Source organism: Neolamprologus multifasciatus, chromosome 18, assembly GCF_963576455.1.
Source record: "Neolamprologus multifasciatus chromosome 18, fNeoMul1.2, whole genome shotgun sequence".
Lineage (NCBI taxonomy): Eukaryota > Metazoa > Chordata > Actinopteri > Cichliformes > Cichlidae > Neolamprologus > Neolamprologus multifasciatus.
In genome coordinates, this window is record NC_140456.1 from 19,133,112 (window position 1) to 19,151,669 (window position 18,558).

Genomic DNA, 18,558 nt, shown 5'->3' on the forward strand with positions numbered 1-18,558 from the left:
GAGCTGAAAGAAAGCAGCTGGCAATGGATGTGTTCTCACAGTTTATCGCAGTGGATGTAAAGTGCAAACAAAGCAATGTTTCACAATGTGCCAACATTTACTACCACTTGTTTACTGCGTGCCTCTGCTTCTATGAATGTTCTTTCACTTCAGCTTTCTGACAGACTTTAGACATACTGCTTTATTCTGATACAGCAAAAATCAGCAGTCACAAGGTACACATGCAGGATGAAAAAAAAGAAGAAAGAAATCCAGGTCACAGGCTGAAGGCGGTGTGTCTGCTAAGGGTGTTTATCATTACCCCTAATCTGGTACAAAGCACTGATGCAAAATCTGTCCAAGAATTATATCTTGATTTCAGCAATAAGGAAGACTTCCTTCTTGTACTGTGGAGCTGTAAAACCACTATCTGGCTGGTGATGAAAACCCCAAATGAAAATGATCCACTTTTTATAGCCTCCCCATATTACAGTGGACATTGACTATGTTGAGAAAATCACAGCTTTAATCAATATAAAAATGACTTTAAAAGCAGTCTGTGTGGACACAGGTGAGTTCAAGGGTCAAAGGGCGATATCCATTTGTTTTTTTTCATCGCATGTAAGCTGAACTAGTGCAGTTAACGTGACAGTCCCATTCCTGAACTTTGCCCCCACAGGCCATAAAAATGTGAATATTCCTACTCAGCCTGCAGCTTTGCCACAAACCCATTCACCTTCAAAAGGTGGTAAATCTTCCAGCCTTCAGGTGGATAAAGGTTTAACGTGTTATACAAGCCTCTTCACTCCAGGCCAAGAGGCAGAAGATGCTGGGAACATGTTTGACAGAGGTCCGAGGGAAATGTTTGGGACAACATAAACCTGGAGTGGTTTTCATGTTTTTGCAATATACCAACTGTTTTGCCGCAGGTTTAATCACAGAATCCCATTATACGCAGTCGATGCGTGACTGACACGGCGTCTTGGCCGAAGTCCTCGTCTGGTTCATCCAGTAACTGTGACCAGCCTCAACCAACCATCTGCTGCTTCAAACTCTTTCCAGCACTTTACCTCACTGTCACTGTAAACGGATGTGTCGGTGCATCGGGCATCATTCGAAATACATTTATTAGAAAACCAAAGTATAACGAGATTTTTATATTTTTGCTACATACTAATGCCTCAAAATCTCTTTAGGGTTTCATTAGTGGTGCTGCCAACCCAAGACTCACTGTATCAGGAATTTAGCAAAGGTATTGAGTCGCTTTTGGAGTCTGAGGAAAACATCCTGGGTCCATTTTGTCATCTGTGAGCTTCCACGGAAAGTAGAGCACCCCAGATTTGTGCCTTGATTATCCTGTGTGTACAAAACGGGAGTGGGGGCAAGCGATGGTCTGCTACCCTGATTAGAGATAATTATCAGGTGAGATTGCCAAAAACAGTTTCTTGTCACGTTTTCATACTCTTTCTAGGAATACGATGGAGACTGCAGACATTTGTGACAGCTTCCTCTACTGATCTTTGAATGCCAGTAATTTTTATGTGGATTCAAATTCACTTAAATATAACCCACTATAAGACTGGTTAATGTGATTCCCACAGGAGAGGCTTGTTATGAGCGACTGACATCTCTTGGCTTGTTGTAAAATGACAGCCGCTTTTCTGTAACCTCACTGAAACGCATACATGTGGTTCTAGCGACCTCCAGTGGTAGCAGCTTTGAGCGCATACGCAAACACTTAGCGGAAGAGCCAGATGGACCTCATATGGAGTTCTTCACTCAAGGCCATCTTGATGTAATGTGTTCGGGTAGATGCAACATTTCTGGTTCTTCCCAGCAGATTTTCAGCCAGGCTGCCTGACTGAAACACTCAGATATTCAATCAATTAGTCAACTGACAGAATTTAACCACAAAAATGGTAAATAACGCAAAAGCTTGCAGATTTGACCCCCTGTTCTTTACCAGCGTAATTTGGGTGTCTTCAGGCTTTGCACTGCTGCTGGGAAAAATAAAACAAGCAAAGAAACTGGGGTGGACACTCACCTCTATTTTCAAATGTGCCATAAACTTTAAAAAAAACCAACCAATTGTTATAATTAGTATATTAACAGTAATGCAGGTCATTTTTTAGTGGAAGAAGACTGCACAAGAAATATAAACTTGAAAAGTATTTTTTACAGAAAGAGCTTTTTTTATTTATGCCTTTTGAAGAAATCACATTGGGTTAGAGACCTTTAAATTAGTCTTGACAAAAATATTCTATCCTTTACATATTTTTTTGTTTAACATTTTCTATAGGTGCTACACAATTTAAAACACACAGACAACATTAATCAGTCACATCAGGGTGTTTGCATTCCCGTAACCCATTTTCTGAACATGCAAAATTAAGCTTGACACTCTAATTTGGCATCAGAGGCGAACTCTGAAGGAACACCAACTGGCTTTTTTTTTAAATGTCAAACAGTGTCTGTTTGTCTGTATGTATGCAACTGCTACCTGATACAGACTTCTGAAAACATCCTGCATGCATTTATAACACAAAAAAAAACACAAAATCACTGAGTCTTTCTTAACAATGCTGAATAGAAATCTGGAGCCAAACAAAGGCTTTCTGCAGAAAACTGTGTTGTGCACTTTTTTATAGCCCTCATTAGTTTGATCCTGATATCTCAGTCTAAGGCAACTTTTCCTTTCAAAGGAAATCAGGGGTTGAATGTCTACTAGGCAGATTTAAACTGACACGAAGCCATCACAGTGACAGGGAACAGATGCATTTTATATAATTGGAATATCTAAACTTCTTGGCTTTCCAGTGCTGTCAATGTTAGGTCCATAGGAGGAAAACATCTCCTGTGAAATTCCTTTGTTCACATTTAGAAAAGATGCTCTTATAGCACTCTAAAAAAGTAATGAAATGCACGCTGAGTAAGAGGAGAAAGAAATCCTTGCTCTGACTGGATTATGCATTAGGAACTACCGATTAAAGCTCTGATCAACATGACCTTAAACTGATGGGGTTGCCTTCGATTAAAAGTTTAACATGTCATAAACTGCCAGATGAGAAGAGAAAAACATAATATTCACAGCATTGATGATGGTATTCATTACATCAAACTACAGAAATAATGACTTCAAACGACACTGTATATAGTTACACGTGTACACATTGCAATTGGCTATTGTGTGGTGCAATCCCTTTGCATTTCAAGGGAATATTGCTTTGGCACATGTATGACCTATAATAGCTTACACCCCCAAAACAAGCTGAGCACTGAGCATGGCACACAAAATGCCAAATGTTATTAAATGCGTTTCCGTCCAGTTTAGCTACTGACCTTTCACGTGTAAAGTTTTCAGAAGAAATAAATAATCAGATGTTTAGTCTTTTTTGTTAGTTAGCCCTCTAAAGTCACTGCTGAGAGTTGAGGTTTCCATTAATCAGAACAAGAGTGAAAACGAGTGTTTAAAGTTTCAGACTCTTTGACTTCTTCATAAAATCAGTTCATAATGCCCCACGTTAAAAACAAAGACCTGTAAGAAAACGACACGAGAGAGGTAGGAATTTGAATTCCGAAACCTTTGATCCACAAATACTTGCATGCTATTTACCAGTTGGTACGGCAAGAAAGTAAATAAATGAATAAATAAAAGCAGAACTTTTGACACCTTTTCACAACCAGAAATATGGCAGTACGTAAACTAGAGAATACAATCACACCCAGCAGCCCCTCTGCCCAGAAGGATATTTACACTGCTAGCATAGACTAAGAGTCTCTGCCCTGCTAGGTGACCACTTCTTCACGTGGTAGGTTGAGCTTCACCTCCCCTCCTGCTGCTGCGGAGGTTGAGTAGACTGCGGTGGCAGAAACACAAGACGGCCCGTTTGTCTCCATGGTGAAGAGCTTGCAAGGTCCTGGCAGGGCTGCATCAGCATCAGGAGCCTCCTTTTCTGAGCTGGATGCCTGGGATGATGCAGGGGAGGATGTGGGGCTCAGCTGCACAGCTGTAGTGTCCTGCAGCGTGTGCTCGCTGGTCTCTATTTCAAATGCTGCCCCGCCAGCCAGCCCGCCGTGTCCCATCAAGCCAGCCCCTCTGCCCCCAACCTTGGACCTCCGTGAGCTGTGTGGAGGCGGGAGTCGACTGCACACGCAACACGCTCCGAAAAAGGAAAAGGCCACCAGCAGCAGGATAGGTCCGATGATGATTGGGGGGTTGGCAGAAGGCATCAGTGTGCTGAAGGCGAATGCTCCCACCAGGGTGATGTTGAGTCCAGCCAGCATGATGCATAGGCCACAAGCACAGCAGAGTGCTGGAGAGGGCAGACCATGAGGGCGAGACTTCCTTTTTTTCTGGGGCTCCTTTTTAGGCACAGGGGTGCCGGTGTTTCTATCAGCGATGACCATGGTTTCCGCTCCAGGCTCTCTGGCTTTCTATCTTCTATCTTTTTGTAGATACACAAAATTAAGGAAAATAAGCTTTTTTAAGTCATTACAATGGCACTGGTGTGCACGTGTAGAAAAGCTCTGTCAATCAGTGAGCTTTGATCTGTCACCTCATTGCGCTGCTACACCTACAGAATACAGATATGAGAACAGATTGTAAAAAGTTGAGTGAGCAGCACTCAGGTAGTGGTCATCTATTGGTGACACCTGCATAACATGTGAAGACAGCTGGCCACTGAAATCTTCCTAAATCAATTACACTCCTGTTTAAAAAAAAAAAAAAAGGATCTAAACAACAACTGTACAACAGCCGCGTGGACGGGCAATTCACTCTAGATGGCCTAAAATAAGATCCGTTAACAAAAAAGAGAAGCATGAGCCCATTAAGAAAAATCCTCAGTGGTACTTAATAACATGTCTTTAAGATGCATCCCTATTTATTTTCTCTTAAACTGTGTACAGTCACCGTGCAGCTGCTTCATTCATGCCACCCAAGCCACTAGAGGAAAGGCTGTGAGTGTTTAGTTGCAATCAAATGAGCCCTTTCATTCCAGCATGCGCCCATTGAAGATCAGACAGGAGACCTAAGCAGAGGGGATGTATAAAATATATTTTTGTAAATATGTGTCTGTAAATGTGTGATATATCGCAGTTGGCACGTTTATAAAACGGGTTTTGCTTGAGAGGCGTTTAAATGCGCCTTTACTTCCACTGATGTTGCATTTCTGCAAAAATTAAACCATGAAAGAAGGGGGGAGACACTCACCCTTTAGGTGGATGCACTGAAGGTCTTTCCATTGTTTGATCAGCAGATTTTCACCGCGGTTACCGGTCTTCTAATTAAGGGGCGAAATAACTGAGACGCTGAAAGGGCGAATCAGCACCAAACGAACGATTTTCATCCTGTTCTCGTGGCTTCACAGTCCTGAGGGCACAAGTCATGAAAGCCCTTCAATCACTGGCTCAAGCAAACACACACGCACAGACACACATACACGATTCAAGGCGACCGACAAGATAAAATCCGAGAGTGGAAAAAAAGAAGAAGAAGAAGAAGAAGTAACAGGCAGAAGATCACTTAGGTGAAATGGCATTTCTTAGGAGCAGACACGCAGACACACCGCGCGCTGCTGCTCCAGATGTGGACCGAGCAGCACGTAACACCTGACAGGTCAGCCCGAACCGGAAATGGTGTTCCAGACATCTCTGTCTGTGTGAAGCTGTCATATTTTCATTCATTCATATCTGAACTGAGCATATTCCCTCCGTCGCCGGACCGCTGGATGCGAAGCTCGTTCCCGAGCCACCCCTGTGTGCGCGAGCGAGTGCGCAAGTGGAGGAGGGGGTGATGAAGGTGAAAGCTGTTGCTCTCTACCTTCAGCCCACACCGCAATGTTGCTGATTCTTGAAAGGAAAAGGATTTTAATTTATTCCACAACTCTCTCGAATATAAATTTTTTTTTTTTATCTAAAATTATTATTTATTTATGCTGTGTATTATTTTATAATATAATTCAATATGAATATTTTTCTGTTAAAATATTTATTTATTTAATATTATAATTTAATAGAAAAATAGAAAACATATTATATTCATTCATTTTGTATTATTTTATGTAGCTATTTATTATTTTACTATAATTCAATATGAATATTTTTCTATTAAAATATTTATTTATTTGTTTATCTATTATTTTATATTATAATTTAATAGGCAAAAATATTGTATTTCTTTATGTGACTATTTGTTATTGTATATTATTTATATGAATATTTTCTATTAAAATATTTATTTGTTTATTCATTTTGATCTTTTTTTGATCATGTAGCTCATGATGATGATAATGATCCAGTGTCTACATTATTGGCTATCAGCTTAACTGGTAATAAATCGAGGATAGCTATTATTGGACCAACTTTTGGCTTGCTGTGGTAAAAGATGAGTCATCAGAACTCAAGAGGGTCACGACCTTTGCAGTAAGTCAGCTAGTTTGCAGCTACTGAATCTATACATGACAGCAAAAGTGTGTTAGTAACAAAACAGTCCTTTAAATGTTTTAAAATGGTTTAAACCTTCTTGTTGCCACCCAGGTTATTTACTTATCCTGTAAAATATGGACTATATTTGTGTATGCAGTTCATTACATGCTCCTCCACTGTCTAACTCCCAGACACAGGGGGATTGTGGTGTTGTGATTTGAGGCTTGACAATCAAGCTGCACCGCAGACTCCTCGGGGCTCCTGTTGTGCACAGCTCATGAACACAGCTCGGCATTATTCAGCCTCACAGCACGTTACACTTTTTTTGTTGCGCTTTCTGCCGGTGCTGTCCTGAATATCAATGTATTACGTTTCACTGCGGAGGGGGTGGGTGGGTCGCAGGTCACTGTGTGCACGCCATGGATGTTGCCACGTGTGTGTATTTGCATTCATTTATTTGTGTGTGTGCTACTCATGGAAATTACAGGCAGGGGAATTGAACAATATCCAAAACCCATCATCGCTTAATGAGTGTCATAATTTTATAATTGGTGGCATAGAGCATTGTACCATGATTAGAGGAGCTGCACAGGAGTTGGACTATTGGGCCTAATTTGCTTCACTCAGTGTCAGGATGTAAAATAGAAAACAAAACTCCACTAATGATCACAATCTCTGGATGTTTATTAGATGACATGCTGTTTTATATATATATATAATGAGGTGATCTCAGCTAACATGATGAGCTGATATCACAAATGAACAGGAAAACGAGATTTATAAAGATCTACACAGCAGAGAGATTTACACAGCAGTACTATTTTGTACTAAGTGTGAAGGAAGATCAATACAGAAAAATTAAGCTTCTTCTGCAGAAGTTGCAACCTTCTGCATCCAGCTTCCTTCACATGGAGGGGCCAGTCTTGCTACATGATGACCTCATGGCAGATCTTGATCGGAAGGCTTTAGTTTCCGTCTCGATAAGACATCCGGCATGTCTGCAGAAGTCCTGCAAAAGGCAGACGGATCAGTCATGAGGGAAGCTCGCGTTGTGTTCGCTGAACTAAAACCTTTTCCTTGAGATAACTGAGATTTTAGATGATCTGCACTACGTAATTCCTCATCTGTTAAATAACTGAGCCAAACAGTGCATCTGGTTTGTTTTTCTTGTTTAAATGAGACTATAGTGCTGAAGTGTGACTTCAGTTGTCTGGCTTTCAAGATGCTACACATTGAAAAGTACTCTCTTTCACAAATGTCAGTGAAGACCTGAAAAACTGCTTCGTTTTGAAGATCAGTGCAGACTCTGCTGTCTGTTTGTTGTCACACAGGACAGCGCATGAAATGCATGATGACATGATTGAAATATATGTGGTAGCACCATTGCCATAGTAACAAAATGAAAAGTGAGTGACTTTGAAAAGTAGGTGATACTTGGTAATGTTCACTTTCAAAAGCTCCCCATTCTCCTCTAAATTGCTTGTAGTCAGCCAACAAAAAGCCCCACGTCATTATGTAAGGCGTTTTGTTGATTCTTTTCTTGACAGTTTGGCTATGGTTTAAAAAAAATGTCTTTAACTCTCAGAAATAATAAAGGTAACCCTTACCTGTCTGGATAAACCTAGTTATAAAGTCATTCAAATGGAAAAGTAGAGACTGAAGTGCTGAAAGGAAGACAGCATTCTCTAAGTAGCGCATGTCATCAGAGTGAGACTGTCACATGGTAACATTTCAGTGTTTTTTCTCGATGTTACTTTAACACCTTAGTGTTTATATTATAATTTTAAAAAATAGCAAACAGTTAATTAATATAAGGCATAAAGATCAACAAGAACTACCAATCGGACGACACAGCAGATCTGTACATATCAAGATTCTGAGTAAAGCCCACGATAGTACTGCATGTGAGATATACTGCACTACTATGGAGCTGCTGGCTTGTGTATTATCACAGCTCTCAAAGGTTTTTGAAGTTTTTCCAAGATCCATTCATGCCCAGATTAGATTTTTATAAGTCTATCAACACGCTGACTAGTTTCTGCAAAATGTGATTCATACTGCAAAGCTTAGGAAATTAAAAGTACTCTTATATCCAGGAAACATAGCATTACAGTCACAGGAACTATATTCCAGATAAGGTATATTGAAATGCCTTTCTGCTGTACTGTGGTACCATTCACATCCTTATTTTGATCATGTATAATTATCAAAGGAGACAGACCCCTCATCCGGGTTGGCTTCAGCTATTGTTCCAGCCTCCACAAAGGTTCCCATACGACTCTTAGACCGTTCCAGATTAATCTGACTGTGAGTCCCTGGCAAGACAACAAGAGAGCATGGAAGCATTAAGTGTAACAGTACATGTTTAACTAGCACGTGAAACAATGAGCACTAGATCAGAAGGGTTATACAGAGGGAAAAACACTTATTTGGATTGTATAGTCACATATATGTATATAACATGGGTCTTAACAATTAAGGCAGATAGTTTTAAATGAATTAACTTAAACTAAAAAGACCATAACAGATACAGGTGTGGTTAAAAGTTTACATACATTCATTCACTCCTCATGGGCATGAAAATCATGGTAGTTTGGGCTTTTAATGATTTCTTTGAATTGTTCATATTTCCAGATTGGAATGATTGTACAGCATACATGTACTTTTCAGTCGAGCTTGAAGTTGATGATTTTGGACCCGGGGCTTCTTTCTTGGTCACCACTCTCTCAGTCCATGTTCTCGTAACACTCACTTCACTGAACAGTAACACTGGTGTTCCAGCAGTTTCCAGTTCCAATGTTGACACATCCGAATAACTTGCATTTATGAAAATTGCTTGAACTGATTACGTTGGAATCTGCGGTTGTCTAGAAATCACTCCAAGAGACCTTTTCAACTTGTGTAAATCTACAATTCTCCTTCTTAGATCTTCACTGAGTCCTTTGGACTTTGGAGTGCTATCAAACAAATACATTTTAAGCTGGCAAAGATGATCATGATCGTGATGACTACTGAGAAGTAAACAGACCTTGGCCTTGTCAAGTTAAAAGACAGTGCGCATGAAAACCTATGCTCATAAGTGTAGGTATAAGCAGCTCATCTAAGTGCAAGAATATAGCTTCAGAGAGGGAATTTTAGGACGGGAATGCAGGCATTCCTGAATTTTCCTGTGATTTTGACCTTCACATATGATTTCAATAAGTTTTGATATGCAACATTTAACTCAAACTGATAAAACAAAACAAAGACACATAATTTGCAAATGTTTCACTCAGTCTGGTAATAGTTTCCATGTTTGAAGTCAGCATGTCAAAAACATGAACCTACTTTCACTGGAGCACAAACATGCACAGATGCACAGTTGGCTGCACAGCGCTAAAACTGTATGCAGACAAACGTTTCCCCTGGCTCATGTTTGTTAACAATTAAGTGAAAAAAAAAAGCAGTTAGGAAAGAAGGAAATTATATTATTTTTTTTAAGCGCACTCAGTGAGACATTAGACAGATGGCTGAAGCGCTATCTCTGATAACAGCCTGAGCACAACATCTGCCTCATTGCTGTCAACTCTGCAGTGTTTCTACAGGTGTCTGAGTTTTTATCAAACAAATAAGGCGCATAGACTCAATGCAGATCAGTATCAAGTGCCTTTGAGTGTTATACGATAGCATTATTAACTCACTGGCTCGCTCCTTCATTTCACCCACCTTCTCGTCTCAGTGTCTCAACTGGCTGATCCGGAGCAGGATTGGCAGGTGCGGGGTGCACTCTGAAGTTCGCTGAGGATTTTAGCCAAAATGCCTTTTATTGTTATCGTGAACACACTTACAAATAATAGCATTAAAAAATATACAGGTATATATCAAACTGCTTACGAAAGGATGGAAGGATGTGGTTGATGTTCAGCCAAGCTTTTATGAAGGGGTAGATTGCTATTAGCAGGCCTGGAAAGCACAACAGTCCAATAAATTTATTAATTAAGGCCTGGCTTTACTCTAGTTCCCTTATGGTTGAAAAGCAGCAGATTTACTGCAGTGTTAGTGCAGATAACTGTCACCACGAGAGAGGAAAGCATTTGGTGCTGCAGATGCAATGAGAAGCCTCATTAAAAATGGGCATAAATTGTAATAGTGTATTAAAAAATACAAATTCAATCACCTGCATGGACTAATTCACACCAATCAGCGTAATTTACTTTGTTCAGTTGTTTGAAATGCAATCTCACTGCCTCCGGCTCCCGTGAGCCTTAACGGCTCATAAAAATAACAGTTTTTAATAGAAGTTTCCATACTTGGAGACTTTGCGGAGAAACAATAAGGCTGTTTGATGAAATATCTATTCCCAAACTGAAATCCACTCGACAAAGCCTTAAGATTATTCTCAGCGCAGCAGCTACAGTGTACGATGTTTTGTTCAGTTCGACTCAAAGTACAAAGTAATATCTGAACCGCTGGGCTCGTGTGCCTCTCTGTGGCACTGCGCTCCAATTCAAACGTTATTGATTTCCCTCTATAAGCCAGAAGATCTGGCATTACACCCCCGGCAAGTCCTGAGGGTGGCTGTGATGCATGTTTGTGCTTAAAATGTCATGAAACTGCGGAAGGAGTGAAAACAATCTGCTGAGAACACTCTGTTCATACTCATTAGTCAGCCTATGTGTTGGAGGCAGCTTCGCAGCACACAAGCCCCAAAACACATAATTAGATGCTACTCAGCTGCACAAATGCTGCCAAAGCGAATGTTTCTGTCAAGTGGCTGTGCGCAGTGTTGATTTGTCAGATTCTTAGCGCACATTACAAAGTCAAATTAGTTACTGAAAGATGATCAACTCATCAGAGAGGATGTTTTTTGCATTAACTATGCATGCACTCTGATGCCGTCGTCCTGTGATTGAAAACCCTGCCCTTTTGCTCCTTCTCTCCAGGAAACCGGTAAAGACACTTCTTTATCTTGGCAGCCCAGTTCCTCTGGCTATCAGCTGGCTCCAGTTACAGTGCTGTATCAAATGAATGAGGGATGGAAAACTGACACTGACCGCTGATCTTTCACCTGAGTTTTTGACATTTCATTTAAAATGGATATTCCAGCGAGATATAAATGTGCGCTCCCTCACTTTTTTGGCCTTCTTGAATTGGATTTTTAGTGAATTAACAAATTAACTCACTCACAAAGAAATGCACTGTGTAATAATCTCTCCGGTGACGCACCTTAATGTTTAGATATAACTATTCCCTAAAATCTTCTGCTTAACCTCTTAATATACAACGTATCACTGGTAAACCCTCCCGGGCCAGGGTTGGATTTTATTTTAGCTACATGCTACATGTTAAATCAGAAAACTGTCTAAAATGTTGCATTTTAAATTTTGGCACTACAGTTTTTCTTTTAACGGCTTTTCCTAGTTGAGCCTCATACACAAACAGAAACCAATATATCGATTGGACTCTACCCCTAACACCACATGGGTCACCAGACGACCAGGTGGGTGTTAAAAGGTTTAAAAAATGTGAAAGCCACAGAAATGGAGCATAATAAAATACACTGTATGGTAATAGCAGAAGTTTTAGCATCAAAAACTGCTTAAAGTACCTGAAGTAAAACTACTAATTTTGCAAAACCTTAGCCAATATTATTGTATTAATAATGTGCATTAATATGTATCAAATGATGTGTATAATACGTTATTTTGGGGGGCACAGAGAAGGCCAAACATATCATATGTGCTCTCTCAAAAGTGTGCAATTGGACATCACACAGAATTTGTACTCAGTTATAGATTTCTTGCATGAACCTCTGTTGTATGAAAGTTCAGGGCATCAGTGCATGAGAGACAACAGATCTGTCATGACCTCCTGAAAAATGTCACAAGTTAAAAGTTACACACAGCAATAGCAAAAAGCAGGTTTAATAAACAAATGTAATCCAAATATCCAGAATCGGCTTATTACCCTCCCTATAACTGCATCACCTAAAAAATCTTAAGACACACTCACCGAGGCCCCCCGCTCCCAGGAAGATACCTCCGACTGCATCAGCATCGCATTCCCTGGATACCCCAATGATGATGCAGCCCGCCACAATGCTGAGCAGGGCTGAGCCTACCCGTAGCCCGTGGTACTCTCCGGTGCTGACAGGGTTCATTCAGCACGTGGATGCTCCCCACCTGCTCCCCCCCACCACATGCACTGAGGAGCCCCGACACTGTGCTCTGCTTTAACTTGGGCCCTCAACTTTAATGTCCCCGAGCCTCACCCCGTGTCGTCTTTCACTCTCAATGATGCAGAAACACTTTCTCTAGTTAAGTCTCAGTCACTATATTCTGTTTCTTAAGATACCTCATGCATCTTTAAAGATAGAGCTCTGGTTTCCATTGACATAGAAAATTAGAAAACTAGTGGCTCTGACTCTTTTGACAGTGAAACCCATGCTACAAATCTGATTATAGTCCTCCGGCATCAAGTATCAGGGCTGCAGCAAATACCCTAATTGCAATTCTCAAACTGTTAACAAGTCTTGTAGAGTTGCAATGTGCTGAAACTTAAAGGCGAGGTATGGCAGCATGACTACAAAGGCAGCACAGAGGAAACTGTGACAGAGAGACAGTTAGATTACGCTACTTGTCTGATTTGCCTGTGAGCTTGAAGGGAATGTGTAATGAAAGGTTCAGAGAGTTCTCCATGTGGTGGGGGCCCGAGGCCATCCACAAAGGCATGCAGTTGCCATAGGAATAGCATATCCATGGCAACGGGGGAGGAAGGGTGGGTGGGGGGTTAGAAGGATTAACACCGGTGAGTTGGGTAACAAATGAGCATACTGGGTGGAAGAGAAAGTGACACATTTACTGTTAAGAAAGTAAACTCCATCTTTTCTGGATGATTGCATGTATTTTTAATCAATGCTGGTAATGCGGTTCCTATGTGTGTGTGTGTGTGTGTGTGTGTGTGTGTGTTAGTGACACAGCAAATAATGGCTGACAATAATGACTCTTGACAGCCTTTGTGGCATGTCAACCTTTAAAATCAAGCTAACTTGCAAGGGGCTGCAAATCCCCAGGAGTGAACCAGCCTTCCGAAGAGATTTATCAAGTCCTTTGGGGTCATCCGTCCCCCAGCAGACCAGAACATAAAAATGCCACATTACACCAGAGACTCATGAAACAACCCCATCATGGTGTCACAGAAACTGAAGGAGCACTTCTGAAGGACAGAGCTGTAGTTTCTGCTCAAGGTATTTGTTTTTTCGTGCTGTCCCCCCAGCAGAAAGAGAAGCACTAGAAGTCCTGATCTCCTGCTGTTTACAGATTCTGATGGGCTAACCAACTGAATAATAATACAGAGTCCTGTATACATCTGATCATTCATTGTGGAAAATAACCACAATTGTTCATGTATTTCTTTTCTGATTATACAATTCACAGAGAGGTTGGAGCCAACTGAGCTCTTAGAGGGTGAAAGGCCAGGATACACTATGGACAGTGTTGGGGAGTAACGGAATACATGTACCACCGTTATGTATTTAAAATACAAAATATGAGTAACTGTATTCCGTTACAGTTACAGTTTAAAAAGGTGGTGTTCAGAGTACAGTTACTTTGTTGAAATAAAGGGATTACATGGCGGTCTTTTCCTGTTTCATATGTTAGGCCAGACCTTCCCAAAGTGTGGGGCCCGCCCCCTAGGAGGGGCACAGAGCCATTGCAGGGGGGGGGGCTCAGCATGAAAAGGGGGAAAAAAACAAATCAACGCTTGGACACTGCTAGCACGGGGCACATACAGAAACGCAAAGCAGGAGATGAAGCATAGCGGAATATGTTTCCAAACCAACTTCATTCTAAGCCAAAGACTAGAAAATATGGTGAAGCAAGTGCCAAGGTAGGTCTCCCCTGCAAAATTGGTTTTCCCTTCGTCTGGAGCATCGCTGGGCTGTTCAAATCATTGACAAACAGCATCCCACATTCTTGATTTTTAGTTCACAAACACTTCTTGTGATGACTAACTACTCCTGACATTTTGGAGATGTTAGCTCTTTATACAGTAAAGTTACAGCAGGATACAAATAACATCAGGCTGATCCCGCCACGATTTGTTCCCCCTGTCTAAATCCCGGACTAACAGTATCCCACAGCTGTTTATGTTTTTAAATCCATTTTGCACAGAGAGGCCCACAGCTGACGTGAAAAAAGGCGCACACCTTTGACGTTGAGTGACGAACTCTGTATTCCTCGTTGACACGTAAACGCAAAAAATGAGTTTTAAAAAATCTCCATTTTTGGTGATTCGAAACGCCGTTTACGTGTGGACGAAACAGCTGCGTTTTCAAAAATACCCCTGTAGGTGCGGACATAGCGTAAAAGAGTTAGTAGTTTATTTCCTTACTACCTGCAGATTACTTGTATTTGCTTAATTGTTTACTAAATGTTTGAGGTGTGAAATAAACCGCAATTGAGCAAAATATGGGTGCGAACATTTTTCTTGTAGAACAAAGGGGGGCCCAGCGAAAAAAGTTTGGGAACCACTGTGTTAGGCTATGCCCTCTCTATTTTTTGTAATTCCACACCGGTGGAAACCCAAACAAAACACGCATTAAGAGGCTTAAATGCCTGTGTCTCAATCTTGCGTCTCATAATGACGTGAAGAAATATTTTTTAAAATGATTTAATATGTAGGCAATAGGCAGAGTGTTACAGGCATCGCCCTAAAGAATGTAGCCTCACGGGCAGTGTAGTCCGTGCTGCAGGGAGAATGGACTGCCATACCCCTTATGTGTCTGTGAGCGCGAGGGAGGGAGAAAAAGGAGAGTGGAAAAGTACGAGCTGTCAACGAGCAGAAATGGGAGCTGGAAGCATGTAAATATAATAATAACCACTGCAGCCAAAAAGAGTGCCTGAAGAACCCCGTTCTAAGTAAGCTATTAAGGCTCGACTGTACGCTGTGTTCGTGTTTTCCTCCGAAACAATAAGTTCCGCTGGAGCAGCCTTTCAACTCCTCTCTCTGTCTCTCACTAGCAAAGTTGACCCAGACAACAAAGTAAAGCTAGTTTTTGCCCAACACGGAACCCACATATTAGCCAGAGGTCTCTTTACTATGGTTCGGAGCCTCGGAATAATTTTCTATATGAGATCGCTGCAAAAAGCGCAGCCTTACCTAATGTCCACCCTACTGTTACTCATTTTATATTAAGATTTAAAAATCTACTTGGTATTGGTATGGCGAGTAACCTTCAGTAATAGTAATAATTCACACAGCAATAGTACATTCACGTAGTTGTAAAGAAGCATGATAATATATTAAGTAATCCAAAGTATTCAGAATACGTCACTCTCATTGAGTAACCTAACGGAATACGTTACAAAATACATTTTGGGGCATGTATTCTGTAGTGGAATACATTTTAAAAGTAACCTTCCCAACACTGACCATGAACAATGTTGCCCTTTTATCTATCACAGGGCTAACACAGGGAGAAAGATAAACCATTCATGGTCATATTGACACCTCAGCTAACCTAACCCATGCACTGTGGGAGGAAAACGGAGTAAATCCACACAAGCTTTCACACAAGAGAGCATGCAAACTCCACACAGAAAGGAACAGCCAGCTAGCTGAGTCACACCCAGACTGTCATATGTGTTATATGAATGTTAACATATGCACATGCAGTATTACCTTACGATAACATTTGCAACTACTGTATTTTTATGGATTTGGACGAAATTAATAAAAAAAAAAAAAAGAAAACAAACTCTGCGTTGGCCGGGAATCGAACCCGGGTCAACTGCTTGGAAGGCAGCTATGCTAACCACTATACCACCAACGCCTCGTTTTAGGATGGCTACTCAAATCCACTTCAATCCATACCGTATAGTTCATATGAACTATAATATTTATATTTTATATATACTACATATTATGGCTTTTCGCAGTCTGTCTACATAGTAAATATTTGGCGTTCTAGAAGTGTCTATATTTGGCTATAACATGGGGCTATTTTATTCTATTTTTTCGCCAAACCAAATACATCCATACTGACACGGCTTGTTTTCACACCGTATTAAAATCGGGCTCGTTATTTTCAAGCAGCAAAATAACGTTCCCAAAGAAGGGGAAAAGAACGTAATTGTGGCCCGTACGGGGATCGAACCCGCGACCTTGGCGTTATTAGCACCACGCTCTAACCAACTGAGCTAACCGGCCACTTGCCAATTTCGAGGTGATACGAGTCACTATATACAAATGACTAATGGCTGGGCCCACAATACAATAGAGATATGGACAACCAGCCCCAAAGTTTTTACTGTCTTACTTAAAAACAGGCCTTCTGATTAGGACTTATTACGGAAGAGGATTAGGGCCACTGGAAAAAAAAAGTGGGCACATTTTCTTTTCCAGAATTCTGAGAAAAAAGTCAGAATTCTGAGATTTTTTTCTCAGAATTCTGGCTTTAATCTCAGAATTCTGAGAAAAAAAAGTCAGAATTCTGAGATTAAAGTCAGAATATACACATTTCGACGTTTTTCATAAAATATTACTTAGTGACACAAGCTAAAGACCATATGTAGCCACAGCACAGCATGCCCACCTTTATGATAGGCATATACGATCCGTGAGCCACAGACCTCGTGGCGCAACGGTAGCGCGTCTGACTCCAGATCAGAAGGTTGCGTGTTCAAATCACGTCGGGGTCATTCCTTTTTTGTTCTACAGTAAAACGCACGCTTAAATTGTAATCTTCCATCTTACAAGTTGCTACTTGCCGCGTTTGCACGCATGGTAATTAAGAATACAGTTTTTTTCTTAAGAGATCGACATTAGATTGAGTGCTGCAGCAGTGAAGATTCTCACTCTGAAGAAGCTTTGTCTTATAATCCTAAATATCATCGCAACTGCATTTAATTACGTATCTGCGAAAGCGATATTGGCAACGTTAACAAGGAGAATTATTAACAGCAATTCAAAATAAAAAAAAATAAAACGGTGGGCTCGTCCGGGATTTGAACCCGGGACCTCTCGCACCCTAAGCGAGAATCATACCCCTAGACCAACGAGCCAGCTCGAAAAGCGGCATCGTCGTAATCCAACAAAACCAACAACAGGTCCTGAGCTCACAATTAGTAGCAGTTTAAAATTAAAAATCTTTATGTTACGTGTAACTGCAGTTGTTTTTGTTAGCTATAGATCTCTACATGAGTTGGTAAAAAACAAGGCAAACAAACAAATAACAAACTGTTGTTATTGTTCGGCCGACTGGCTAGTAAAAATGGATACAGAAAGTGTAATGCTATGGCCACGGGAGGATTCATCTCAATACAGATAAATAAGGCTCATTAAAAAGTGTTTACCAGTCCGACTAACTTTACCTGATTTATTTTACCTCGAAGTTTGGCCGGAGCCTTGGCTTTAGCAAGCAGCTGGCTCATACTCTTACATAAACTTTATAATTACTCAGCACCACATGCATTTCGGGTCTTGGGGTGGATAAATCCGTGCATTGAATCCAAAAAGGAAAATCACATACCTAAATCCACCATGCTATTTTGCCCTGCAGGGTAGATAGCGCCAATATTAACACTCACTGGTCTCACTTGGCTAAGCACTAGCCTGCATTAACCAGTGACCAGGCCTACTGGTATAACCTGTTAGTTAAGCATTATGTAAGAGTGACACATCAATACTGAACTGAATTGTCCTGAACTGAATTGGAACCTTGTCTGGCTGTGACACCTTTGTCATGACTGTGTTACAACTCTGAGTTGGAGGACCACAAAGCAAATTTGGCCTTTACTGAACCCCCTCATTTCACTCTCTCTAGCTCTCTGTTTAGAGTGTCAACTCCAAATTTTTGAGAAGTACCTTTTTATACATGGGGATACAATTAAACACAAGTTACCTCAAGCAGCCAACAATAATAACATATTTTAACACAGCTGTATATAGCAAGATGTGCCTTCTCTCTTATTGTGCTTTAGTGGTGCCTTTCCAAAAACAAAACAATGAAAAGTTTGTTTGTTTTGTTGTGTTAACTAATTATTGTGGAAGGTAACACAAGCAGATATTTAATAGCTATTAAAATGTGTGATTATATTCAGTGCTGCCATCTTCGATTACTAAATTGGTTTATGTGCTTCTCTGACTTTCGAAATCAGATAAAAATTCCAA

The 18,558-nt window shown here is 40.7% G+C and overlaps 2 protein-coding genes and 4 non-coding genes across 6 annotated transcripts; 1 reads left to right on the forward strand and 5 right to left on the reverse strand.

Moving 5' to 3' along the window:
• Window positions 1–2,148: 2,148 nt before the first annotated feature.
• tmem275a (transmembrane protein 275a) lies at window positions 2,149–5,811 on the reverse strand. The gene is made up of 2 exons (XM_085139507.1): window positions 5,192–5,811; window positions 2,149–4,424 (listed from the first exon to the last, which is right to left on the reverse strand). The coding sequence occupies exon 2, from the start codon at window positions 4,384–4,386 to the stop codon at window positions 3,766–3,768; it is 621 nt and encodes a 206-aa protein (XP_084995633.1). The 5' UTR covers window positions 4,387–4,424; window positions 5,192–5,811; the 3' UTR covers window positions 2,149–3,765.
• A 402-nt stretch (window positions 5,812–6,213) lies between these two features.
• kncn (kinocilin) lies at window positions 6,214–18,462 on the reverse strand. Its single transcript, XM_085139513.1, has 5 exons — window positions 12,391–18,462; window positions 10,279–10,347; window positions 10,111–10,182; window positions 8,627–8,720; window positions 6,214–7,414 (listed from the first exon to the last, which is right to left on the reverse strand). Exons 1-5 carry the CDS (start codon window positions 12,542–12,544, stop codon window positions 7,345–7,347), a joined length of 459 nt encoding a protein of 152 aa, XP_084995639.1. The 5' UTR covers window positions 12,545–18,462; the 3' UTR covers window positions 6,214–7,344.
• trnag-ucc (transfer RNA glycine (anticodon UCC)) lies at window positions 16,148–16,219 on the reverse strand. Its single transcript has one exon. It is a non-coding gene; the product is annotated as a tRNA-Gly (tRNA).
• On the reverse strand, window positions 16,523–16,596 carry trnai-aau (transfer RNA isoleucine (anticodon AAU)). Its single transcript has one exon. It is a non-coding gene; the product is annotated as a tRNA-Ile (tRNA).
• trnaw-cca (transfer RNA tryptophan (anticodon CCA)) lies at window positions 17,016–17,087 on the forward strand. The gene has a single exon. It is a non-coding gene; the product is annotated as a tRNA-Trp (tRNA).
• On the reverse strand, window positions 17,379–17,450 carry trnap-agg (transfer RNA proline (anticodon AGG)). Its single transcript has one exon. It is a non-coding gene; the product is annotated as a tRNA-Pro (tRNA).
• Window positions 18,463–18,558: the final 96 nt, after the last annotated feature.

What these genes read in the sequence shown, in the direction of transcription:
- tmem275a (XM_085139507.1), bottom strand. Translation starts at nt 4,386, where the DNA reads ATGGTCATCGCTGATAGAAACACCGGCACCCCTGTGCCTAAAAAGGAG.
- kncn (XM_085139513.1), bottom strand. Translation starts at nt 12,544, where the DNA reads ATGAACCCTGTCAGCACCGGAGAGTACCACGGGCTACGGGTAGGCTCA. An exon ending in AGCGGGGGGCCTCGGTGAGT is followed by an intron (nt 10,348 to 12,390) that starts GTGTCTTAAGAT and finishes TGTGCTTTCCAG; the next exon opens with GCCTGCTAATAGCAATCTAC. An exon ending in GAAGCCAACCCGGATGAGGG is followed by an intron (nt 7,415 to 8,626) that starts GTCTGTCTCCTT and finishes TGCCTTTTGCAG; the next exon opens with GACTTCTGCAGACATGCCGG.